At 41.7% G+C, this 12,176-nt stretch overlaps 2 protein-coding genes and 1 long non-coding RNA gene across 4 annotated transcripts in view; 1 reads left to right on the top strand and 2 right to left on the bottom strand.

Annotated features, from left to right (window-relative positions):
* Positions 1-1,583: 1,583 nt before the first annotated feature.
* On the bottom strand, positions 1,584-6,713 carry yrdc (yrdC N(6)-threonylcarbamoyltransferase domain containing). The gene is made up of 6 exons (XM_062539301.1): positions 6,487-6,713; positions 5,843-6,038; positions 4,987-5,101; positions 4,737-4,856; positions 3,097-3,227; positions 1,584-2,908 (listed from the first exon to the last, which is right to left on the bottom strand). Exons 1-6 carry the CDS (start codon positions 6,638-6,640, stop codon positions 2,833-2,835), a joined length of 792 nt encoding a protein of 263 aa, XP_062395285.1. The 5' UTR covers positions 6,641-6,713; the 3' UTR covers positions 1,584-2,832.
* A 127-nt stretch (positions 6,714-6,840) lies between these two features.
* LOC134083138 (uncharacterized) lies at positions 6,841-7,791 on the top strand. The gene is made up of 4 exons (XR_009939705.1): positions 6,841-7,043; positions 7,131-7,177; positions 7,371-7,514; positions 7,652-7,791. It is a non-coding gene; the product is annotated as an uncharacterized LOC134083138 (long non-coding RNA).
* A 584-nt stretch (positions 7,792-8,375) lies between these two features.
* mtf1 (metal-regulatory transcription factor 1) overlaps positions 8,376-12,176 on the bottom strand; it is a 19,075-nt gene continuing 15,274 nt past the window's right edge. For both annotated transcript variants that reach the window (XM_062539304.1, XM_062539303.1), the window contains exon 11: positions 8,376-12,176. This exon is cut by the window's right edge and continues 620 nt beyond it. In XM_062539304.1, coding sequence (XP_062395288.1) covers positions 12,117-12,176 — 60 coding nt within the window. In that variant the 3' untranslated portion in view covers positions 8,376-12,116.

Below are 12,176 nucleotides of genomic sequence, written 5' to 3' on the forward strand. Positions count from 1 at the left end.
TGTGTGTGTGTGTGTGTGTGTGTGGGGGGGGGCTGTGTCCCCTGGGACCCCACTGAGACGTGCTGGGGGAGGGAGGGAACAGAGGCTTGAGTTGCAGAATTACGGAGGTACTTATATTAAGGATCATGGTGGGAATTTTTGTAATATGACTTTAGCGGCCCCTTGCAATCGTTTAGCATTCTCTTGCAGTACATTTTGCATTTCCTTGCAAAGTCAAAAGCATTGCGAGGGAAAGCAAAAGTGCTGAAAGACTCTCACCATGTCCAGAACTGTTTATTTATTTATTTATTTATGGAGGAGTGGTGGTATTTTTCCAAAACTAAATTTTGAATAGCACTTGATAATGGCCAAGATCTTTCAGTTTCTCAAGCACCCAGAGACAGAATGTGGCTACTGCACACAAAGAAAATAAGACAGCGAGGATGTATCTGTTCTGTGATAAAAAAAGAGCAGGTGAGTGTGTAGGTTGTATGTGTGTGTGTGTGAGAGAGAGATGAGAAGCACTTCCAAAAACCCTCTTAGAGGATAATCTCGAAATGATGAGAACGCACATTGCAAACACTCTTAATTATGATGGTCTGAGTGCTACCATGTTTCTTTGAGACTCTAAGTGTAAAAAGATCAAAGGTGCACAGATATCTCTTCATGTGCTTGAAAGCGACTCGGATGTTTTGGCGGGATACTGATCTCCGATCTGTCTGGGTCCCTGTGAGAAAAAGAGAAGCTTTACATAGCTGCCCTGGGCCGCGTTTCTCAGATTCGTTAAGAAGCTCTTAAGTACTAAGAACTTTTTAGGAGCGCTCTAAGAACGCTCCCAAGAAGTTCTTAGCACTTAAGAGCTTCTAAACGAATCTGGGAAACGCGGCCCTGACATAGAGGGGCAGACCTTTCTCCTCACTATGGAAACCACTGCTTTCTGCCTGCTGCCAGTCATCATGCCTGCCTTCTGTCACAGACCCAAACTTTGTCACAACTCTTCTAATCTTCAGACTATCTACTTTCACCAGAGTCGAAACTGCAATCTCACTTTCAAACCAGCCTCTCGAGAAATTAATCAGCCTTTTCCATCACCACTTCCTCCGAGTGGATCTGTATAGATACATATTAGATTTAAGAATTCTGTCATTAAGTCCAGGAGCTGTATATTTTAAGTGTCTTTTTAATTTATCTTGAAAAGCTTGAGTGTTTGAGTGTTTAAAAATCACCACACACAATGTCCTAATTAGGAGGGATGTGTCAGAAATAATCTGGAACATTTAGTTTGCTAATGAATTAGAGTCTGATTGTGAAATGTTTATTTGTGTTATTATTATTATTATTATTATTATTATTGACTACAGACAGGACCGTGTCACAGGTTTTGTCCATTTACAGTCCATTTTCTCACATACATTCTTTTGTTTTAATTCTGTGGCAATGTCTTAAACCAAAATGTACAGGTAGACATATTTCAACATGTTATATTCTGTCTGGACCAGTGTTGATGTGACCTGGTGCAGGACAAACACTGCAGCTGGATCAGGTTAAAGGTGAAAGGTTACGCAAACCACTGCAGCCTGCTTTTTGTGACCAATTTGTATGAAAGCTATGAAATCGTATTGTTCATAGCTCTGAAATAAAAAAATATTGAAAAATAAAGATAATTATGGTTTAACAGTAGACGTCGGCACTTTATGTCTGGACATCCAACTGAGACATGTCGCATAATGGCTCATCAGATGATGCAGTTGTTGATGCTTACATCACAAAAGATTATCAACCACAAACGGAAGGTCATTTATCAAGATCATCTGGAGATACGAGGGGGTAATCTCCATAATGGATATGTCAAAGAAGGATGGAAAACCAGCAGATTAAAATGTCTTAGAGCTTCTCTTTATTTTGGCTTGGAGAGAAAAGGGGGATTGGCACAGATTAAGGCTGCCATTACCCCAGCCATCGGGAGACAAGAGTAATAGAGAAATATTGCAGCAGAAGCTTTCCTGAAAATGACAGAAAAAAGCCATTTCTGGTTTTACTTTATTAAGAGTCAGAGGCAGGAGAACATGGAGTATGATGAAGGGATCGGAGTTCAGACCATGAGCAATATCAGAAAACCATGACTGGTCAAACCAGCCGGTAAAATCAATCATAATAATAAAAAAAAAAATGGAAAAAAGATAGCAAAGAAATATGTCAGGTCAATGTGTGTATTCAGAAATGTCCCATTATAGTCTAATATACCAGTTCTGTCTTCTCATAAATAAATACAAAACACTCACATCAATAGAAAATAAAAAACTTTAAAGTATAATAATCTGGGAATTAAGGACTGCCATATATGCTAGGTCAATTTAGTATATGTCTACATTAGCAAATTGGGGGTTTGCCAGTAGTACACACTAATCTTGCCACACTGGGAGTGCATCCATTATTCAACAAGAATCATTCTGAGGTCCAAGTGATCGTCAATATAAGTATGTAGCTCAAAAAATAGATTTGAACTGTCACCATGCACTGTCAGAATAAATCTGTTTAACTTGCTACAACAAGACAAGTATCTTGGACCTCCTCCAGCACCGGAACAGATGATGTGTACACTTCCTCTACTGGCTTTATGGACAAGTGTAAGGCCCACCACCAAGACAGCAAATCCTCCAGAGTTGCAGATCTATCCAAAGTGCAGAACAGGAGCTCCATATAACAGACGTATCCTTCTTTTCCATTCCCCACCCCTCTGAGCTGAAGGCCTCTTCTCTCAGCGTCCGCCTCCCCTGTCCCTCCCGTCCTTTTGAGGAGCAGAGAACGGAGATGATTGTGCGTTTTCTGTGGCAGGTTTGTCTCTGTCGGGTGTCAAACCTTTTGAGTGTCACTTTCTTCCCATAGTCCATATTTGTGGTCGAGTACATTCAGAGTGGGAGTCAGGGCGCTAAGAGAGGAAAGAGGAGGGTAGGGAATGGATTTTAAATAAAGGTTACACTTTAAAAAACAGTTCAAAAGCAGTTTGATGGTCTTAAAAAAAAAGTGTGAAAAGATTGAATTCAGTTAATGACTACATGCCAACAACACCAACAACAACAACACACAGAGTTACTCATCCATCAGACAGTGACTCACCATCCCGGGCGGATGATGCTGTATCTGCCAGGGACAGACAGGTTGACCACCGTGGAGCCCTGTCTGCTCTGGTCCCCAATGCGGCCGCCGTCCACCACCACCGCCACCTTCGGCCACAGCTCCTGGAACTCCTGCAGGGGAGAATGAATCACACACTTTCATTACCTCCACTCCGACAACAATCGGTGCCTCTCATTTGGGCTTTTATACGTCCTCCCTCGCTCCTCGGGCCTCGCTCCTCACTGATCTACATAAAGAATGATGGGGCGAAAACAATGGCATAGTCTATCCAGTGTTAGCTATAGATCAGTGGGAACGCCCCTCGAGGATCGAGCATCGAGGAGGCATGTTGAGAAGCACCTTATGTCATCAAGCACTTTGGAACAATCCCTGGCTGCATTGTGACTTGGCTTATTTAAGCATGCACAGGGGGGTGACAACAGAGAGCTAACATGCTACCAAAACACTGCTAAAGTCAACACATGGATCCCTCACTCAGCTCCTCCACTGGATCTCATTATGTTCCTTCAATAAGCCATTACAATATTAGAAAGATGGCTACATATTCTCAAAGTGTGCACAGCTTAGGTTGTGTAGGCTGGGTGAAACCTGCCTGACCTGCCGGCAAATTTGGATTTCGCCTGGCAGCTCAGGCTGGAAACCTGCACATCTATCTCCCCTGCTTCCTGTCCACAACCTTTGGATCCAATCACAAACTAGCTTATCCAAAAGACGCACCGGATTGTTGGTCGGATTGGTTGAAGGACTATCTATGCATACCGAGTCATTTGAACGATGCCCATTGATCACGCCTCTTGTGCAGTAGAAATATAGTGCAGACTCCCCATACTAATGTTCAATCTTAAAAGACTGAGCTTAGTATGGTAATAGACTATAAGTTGTGGGCATTCATTTCAAAATTCAACTTAAAAGGAGAATAAAAGAAGATTTCTTACATCTCTGTTTCTCAAGGTTGCCTATTACAGAAACACAACCCGACAATGCTCGGTGACCTTAATAAAACAGAGATCTAGATGTGAAAAATTGCCAGAATTCTCTTTTAAACCCCAGTTTTCTATTAGGCCTTTTCCACCGACAGAGAACCGGCTCGGTTCCCATTCGCGAACCAACATTTGAATCATTCAGAGTGTTTCCACCAAACAAAAGCCGGTTCGGAACGTGGCTCGTTGGTTCGGAAGTTGAACCAAATTTTACCGTAGTGGGCGTGTCATTACATCATTCAGAGGGGAGAAGGCTAAAAGCATGAGTTTTTCATCCATATCAACTGTTGCCATGAGTAAACAAAACTATTCAACTAGCATTAAACTGCAGACATTGACTAGCATCTTAAACAGCTAGTTTCTGCCATTTGTATGGGACAACTGGTCATATAATACTCCCGTTTATGCATCTCATTAACTTTTGTTTTTGCATGCAACACCCATTGTTGAGGACACACCCTTGGTACGGTTCAAAACTGGTGGAAATGCGGGCTGGTTCACTAGATAGCACCACGGTTCAAAGAATTCTGAACGGCACCAGTTCAACACCAGGTTCGCTGTCGGTGGAAATCCGCCTACTGCGACTCTGAACCCAAGACCAAGTTAAGAGACTAGGCCTAAGGTACAGGTTGGGCTTACATGGATGTCCACTGTGCTGGTCTGGGAGCTGATGTTGGCACTGGTGAGGGCAAGAGGTTCTCCACACATCTGGCACAAGCGTCGCATGAATGGGTGGTCAGGGATGCGCACTCCTACCAGCTAAAACACACACACACACACACACACACACACACAGCATGGTTACCACATTGCATGTTAAACACATTTGTCTTTGACAAACAATGTGAATGCAAAATAAAGTGCATTGTGTCTCTGATGCACATCGTACCGGGGTGAAGGGATTAAGGTTGGGGTTCAGCTCCTCAGATCTCTCCAGCACCAATGTGACAGGTCCGGGCAGCACACTCTCTAGCAGTTCCCTCTTCACCACAACTTTACAGTATCTAGGAACACAGACAAGGAGGAAGATCATCCCTGCTCATCTTAGTCTATGCGTTGAAGGGCACATCTAGCCTGTTGTCGGATCCAGTCGTGTAGTCTAGTTAGATGTAGTGGATATACTGTGAAGTAGTAGTTAGCTGTAGTATACTGTGATCAGACCCAATTTTAAGTGGGTATATTGAGAAGGTGATGCTTTTTGGGTGGGCATACTGCATAGTCCTGCATATCACGCTGACTACACCACTGGTTAGATCTCACCTTTGCCTGGGTCAACGTAAAAAGGCATACCAGCAATACTAGTGACAGATGTGATGCTGCACGTTAGTAGATAAAAGTAGATCTTTAATAGAAAAATAGAATTTATACTTTTTTGATCCCGTGAGGCAAATTCAGTTCTCTGCATTTAACCCAATTTAACCGAATTAGTGAATACACAGCACACAGTGAACATACAGTGAGGTGAATCACACAACCCAGAGCAGTGAGCTGCCTGCCCAACCAGCGGCGCTCGGGGAGCAATGAGGGGTTAGGTGCCTTGCTCAAGGGCACTTCAGCCGTGGTGGACTGGTCGGGGATCCAACCGGCAACCCTCCGGTTACAAGCCCGATGTGCTAACCAGTACACCACGGCTGCCCCAAGTAGACAGAAGTAGACAGAAGTAGAACTTAAACATAAACCATATATAGTACATATAATCTTCTTGGTGCATCAATTTAAACTCTGTTGATGAAGGTTGGGCTTACGTATAAATCTCCTCGATTTCGCCAACACAGATGGCCAAGGGTTTCTGTCCATTTCTGCCTTTGATGTCGTACACTTTCTTCACAGCCTCGGAGTTTTGAGCCAGACACGCTAAACCGTACAGCGTGTCAGTTGGTACGGCCACTACTTCTCCATCCTTCAAAGCGTTTACAGTAGATTTCAGAATTTCCGAGAAATCTGCAAACATTTAACACACACTGAGGAATGTATCCGATCCAAACAAAAGTTTCAAACGTTACCTTCAAACTGCATAACAAAACCAATTATGAACAAATTACCCATTCATCACACTCTGATGGTTTACACAGAAGTTAGATGACATTTAGCCAACATACTGTATAACTCCAGCCATTTTTCAGCCAACAACCCGTTATACTATGAATGAAGTGACGGCTAGTAACTAACTCCCAGCTGTCAAGTCGCGACCCACTGCTATATTTTTGGCTAACCTCGTTATCGATACACACAAATACCACAGCGAAAATTACGTTATTCATTGTGAATTAAAATTACTTGCATTCATTTACAAAATACTAGTAGTTGTTCCAGTTTGACTTTTGTTTCCGTGCTAACTGGCAGTGTAGCGATCAAGCTAGCTGATTCAAATCTGGTAACGTTAACCTACCTTGCTGAATATCACCCGGCTTCGACAAACAACCATTGGGCGTTTGTGGAGGCAAGTGTAAGACTTTTGGAGTCGGCAATTTTATCATCGCTGCTGTGGATACACTGCAAATTTGTGAGAATATGTGTTTATGAATGCGTCTCAGAATCGGCATGTGTGCCTCGACAACTCAGTGCATGGTCGCCAGACCCGTCACTGTCTGACGAAATGTTTTTGCCAGGAAAGCAAGAACCATTTCCGGGTGGCTGTAGTCACTAGTTAACCCATTCATGACCGTCTGCCTTTTTTACAACCTTGGCAGATACACGGGGCAACTAGTTTTTATAGATCAAGATTGATTGATTGGTCTTTACCTGGAAATAAAAAAGATTTACTTCTGATACTTCTAGTGATAGTCTATTACTGAACTTCTTTTAAAAGCCCATTTTTCTTCAAGTCAGCTGTGAATAGTTGCAGCAGTTGATGATTTAATGATGTAGGCCTACAGCTGAGCAACCCTTCCAGCTGATTGGGCTAGCAGTTGTACTTTGGTGTGGTGAAAATGTCTTCTGACGCTGGTAAGGCACTTTGCTACATATTTCATCCAATTTTATTAACTACCTCTGTTATATTTCATCCCATTTTATGAACTGTCTATTACACAGGCAATGCATATTTTAAGACCAACAAAGAGGATTCCTCAGAGACAGAGGTGTGTTGTCATTGTTGGCTATTATTAATACTGTAGAAAACGGCCGTGGGGACTTTGATTCGTTTTACACCCACTTGTATTGAATGGTTACCATTAATAGGTCTTGGGACTGCTTGCAAAATGTGAAGAGTGACAGCCTACATTAGCTTGGTAATTTAACTGCATTAATGGCTGGGATTTGGAATTTTCAAAGAGACAATCTGACTGGACTGAAAATGTGCCCCAGACGTCAGAGCAGGAGGTGCCTAGCAAGAGTCCAACAGCCCAAGTTACCAACAATCTTCAGCTTATCGATTCCATACTTACGGACCTGCAAGCTCTGCATGATCGTTTAAAGGTACGGGTTGATATTTGAATGCTGAGGACTCTCCTAAGATAATTGCACAACAGGCTGAGTGCAATTACTATTCTGTTGTTGTATCGATTATGTTCTTTATTATTGTATCTCATGCCCTTCTTTCTGTTTTCCTTTAGGAGAGAGACTTGATGGATGCACCTCTTCTTCAAAAATAAAATTTCACCTACCCTTACTCAACATAATTCTTAATAAAGCTAGATTTTAATGTTTACATGTTGCAGTGTAAACACAAACAAAGAGGCTGTGAGATTTAATTAGTATTATATTGCTTTCAATTCAAAAGTTATTACTTTTATCATAATACAATATTACTTTATACAAAACAAGCATAAGCAAACAATGTTCACATTGTACATTCTTTTAAAAATACAGATCCTTTACATTTTTATACCTCATTCTTTGGGTGTTGAAGACAATCCTTTGGAAGCGCTAACGCCCCACTCCTTCAGTTGTAAGCTAGTCTTGCACTTCACTTGACTACTTTACATGCATTTCCTAACCTTGTCCCTTAGAACTTCATGATCACCGTGGCAACCTTATGTTGTATGACAAAACGCAAGACTTACAAAGTAGCACATACTGATGACGAAGCACTTGCCCACTCTGTGACACAAATTAAAAAAAGAAGTCTGCACAGGAGCTGCTCTGGCTAATTGATTATCCAAAACAACAGGGTTTTGTTTGTTTGTTTGTATTGTTTTTTTTTCCAATCCAGCTCCAATGGTGGTGTTTTTTTAACATCAGGGATTCAGAGCAACATAGTGATGTGCAGCTCAAGGCAAGAGAAAGAGAGAGAAGGCAGAAAGTTAAATAATCACTGACATATAATTTGAGTATGCAAACATGTTGTATTCCTCAAACATTTTTTTCCTTGAAACAATACAGAACAATGTTTTACTGCTGAACATAATTCTTACAACAGAATTATAGTGCCTTTTCTTCAAGCACAACCTGTGACTCCTCAAAATAGTAACTTGGTGGTCATGATTATTGATGGGGAATAATTCAATCATTCTAACACAATGGCGTCTACAAAGCCCAAATTATTTTAATATGCTATTGGTTTAACTCAGCTTTGAGAGCCTTCTGATAATCTTACATTTAAGGAATGAATATTAAGGGTATTTGAGAAATCATTGTGGGCTAAGAATAGAGGCTATGCTGTTAAAAGAAGATGAACAATGACAAAGAATTGGCATCTTTCACCAAGAGTAAGGGAGGAAAAGATGAAAGTCTTGCATAGTTCAACATTTTGAGGTTGATATGGTGAGGATCTTACAGTAGTGACAAGGATCAAGCAGATTAAACATTCACTGTTGTCCCACCTCCTATCCAGACTCAAACATTGCACTACATACATAAATGTAGAAAACATACAGAAAACAAAACAAAACAAAAAGAAATAACAAAAGACACATCAACAGATCCAACATCAAGTGCTTACAAACTGTATATATTAACACAACAGAACCCTGTCCTATGATGAAAGACAACAGGAACTAAAATCATGCAAGCCATGACAGAAAGCCTTGCTGTGCAACTGCTATGGTGCCTCATGATAATAGAAGATGAAAATATTGTAGGATAGGGCATGAAAAAAACACAATTAAGAGCGCCACAACATACAAGAAATCGTATGAAGAGCTGGACACGTACGATGGTGAACTATGCTGTGGGGTGTGTGCATTAAGGACCATCAATTAACCACACACACCCAAGAAATGAACTCATACACAGTACATGTTCATTGGCACACCATGACAACACACACGCACGCACACACGCACACACACGCACGCACGCACGCACGCACACACACACACACACGCACGCACACCAACTAAACAAACAAAACAAACAGATGTTCTTGCTTTGCCAACAGAGCCTTCCATGTTAAAGGCAAAGGCGTTCAGAAGAACAACATTGATGAGGCAACGTGCCTTCAAACTGTAATCATTGAGAGGCTGTAAGGCAATGTTGTATATTTCTTCTACACATTAGGAAGAATCTATATCAACTTGCAGGAACACTGTCACACATGCACATCGGAAAACAAGTTTTGTTTTGGGGGTAGGTTAAGAAAGCCTACACCAATACCACAGTTGGACCATCACAAGGCTTCATTGAAAAATAAAAAATAAAATAAAATAAAAAGCACAAAAAATAAAATCCAAAACAAATAAACAAACAAGAAAATGCATAATTAGTGCATGCCTGCGGTCATAAAACAGGATGGTAAGGAGACAGGTGGGGCAGTGTGGGGTAGGGTCTGTCTTCCATCTCAAAAACCTAAAATAGTTCACGCTCTATACAAAAATACAAATTCAAATACAATCTAAAGGAATAATAGTATTTATATTATCAAATGTGCAATATATACATGTATGATCAACTCATTCACAACACAATACTCTCTACAGCAGTGGTGTAAAGTAAGGGATGTATGCTACTGACTGACTACACACACACACACACACACACACACACACACACACACAGAGTGGGTTTGGACTAACTACACCGGCGACTGGTAGTGCAAGCATTTGAGATGAGACACTACAGAGAAAAGTTAACATTGAATGATGGTCAGCAAGGGCAGCTGATGAGTTTAAGGTCAAAATCAGAGCATTTTGATGCTGCAGATCTGGAATCTCGTCCATCATAACTTTGATCCCTGAGGGGGGTCATGCTGTGGGATGGGATGGGATGGGATGGGGTGGGGTGGGGTGGGGTGTTGAAATGGCAAATTGTTGACTGAAAAGGAAGATGCCACTTTTTGTCCTTAACAGGCAGCAGCTTGGATGGTGTGCAAATGGGAGCGCTTGCGTGCGTGTGTGTGTGTGTGTATGCGTGTGCGTCTCACTCTATGTCAATCACTGACATAAATAAATCTATTCACTGCACGAAAAACAAACTTGGTCAAGTTGAATGTTTGTTTTTCTTGTTTAGTTTAGTTCGAAGAACATTTTAAAACAAAACTGGTTCAGCTGAGACACATGTGCAGCGGAGCCCTTCTGGTGCTTGCATGCACACCTAACTCTGGCTAAGAACAGGCAGCCATGACGTGAATGACTGGGTGAAAAGTCTGGAATCAGTAACACCATCCTAAAGGAAAGGAGAGAAGAAGTGTAAGCCTAAACCTGAGCCTTTTCACTACCCCGAACGAGAACGCCTTCAGAAGAAACACGCACGTCAGGACTTGGTCCACAAAGCTGGGAAATTTTGCGAGAGAGAGAGAAAGAAAAAAGAGAGAGAAAGAGAACAGAAGAGTTGATCTGATGATAGCAATTAAGTATTCAAATAAATTAACACATATAAAAATTAAATTAGTCATAGGCAGCTGTTTTCACCAATGTAAAGACTATATTACATATATTTTAAAAAGGCAAGCAACGTTATTTTTTCCTTGTCTTTCTTTAAAAAATAAAAATAAAAATAACAAATGATAGATGAGAAATCAAAGAAAGTCGAAATTGCAATCACATTTCCTGGACTACACCAGCCTCCCTAGTAACATGTATAATTAGCTACTCTTCATATTGGCGTGGCATAGACTCGACCTTGCTTTAGGGGAAAAAGCTGCTGCATCAACTGCCCTGTTTAGTGACCTTGCAATAGTATACTGATCTTTAAAAAAAAAAAAAAACTACCAACTACTCCCGAGAAGACTACTGCCAACATGTTTTTTTTTGTTATCATTTGTTTACATGCAGTACATTCTAGTCAATCCTGGACTAAATGTGTCTATATCAGAGAGCGCTGCTGACTACAGTACAAGGATAGGAAATATCATAGTGTGTAATTTCATTACAGTTTCTGGCAAATCAGTGCTTCCTGTCCTTCCAGGAACGAACAACAAAAAGTTCCACATCATGCAAAAAGTGACTATGTGGTCTCAGATACAGCTTGATAGCATTTCCTCAAATACTGGCACAAAAGTGAACTCCAGCCAAATTGAGCCAAATCGATTCATTATTACTCTTTTTTTGAGCCCCCTAATGTCCCCGATGACACCAGAGAGAGAGAGGGGGAAAAAACAACGACAAAAAAACAAACAAACAAACAAACAAAGTGAATCAATCATTAGACAAGTCACTTCAGGCATTGATCACTTCAAAGCTGCATATATAGACTTGAACATCTGAGCACTGTTATGACAAGTAACGCAATTTGTCAAGTAACGTCAATGGATGTGGTAAGCCAAAATAAAAGAATAATAAAAAAAAACTACCACTCTACCAAAAGGCAGGGCGAGCCATCTGACGTGGTTCTGTTGACACTGCGGGCTGGGCTGGGCTGGGCTGGGCTGGGCTGCCTTTAAAATGAGCGACATGCACAGCAGGGTTCTGGTCCAGCTCGGTCCATTGGGGGAGGGAGAGGCACTGGCCAACTCGGAAATGTGTCTGTATATTCACCCATTGACCACCAGGGGGCTCCGCACACGGCCCAGGGTCTGGCTGAGGGGTTGCAGCACTTGGAACGAGAGGTGGTTGGAAGGGAAGAAGGAGAGAGAGATGATAGCGGGGTGGAAGAGAAGGAGGAGGAGGAGGGGGAAGAGGAAGAGACAGCGGAGGAGGGCCGCTAGTGGACGCCTCCCTCGGCCATGGGGAAGTCATCTGGCACCAGCAGCAGGGCCTCCAT

The sequence above is a fragment of the Sardina pilchardus genome, chromosome 6 (assembly GCF_963854185.1).
Source record: "Sardina pilchardus chromosome 6, fSarPil1.1, whole genome shotgun sequence".
Classification (NCBI taxonomy): domain Eukaryota; kingdom Metazoa; phylum Chordata; class Actinopteri; order Clupeiformes; family Clupeidae; genus Sardina; species Sardina pilchardus.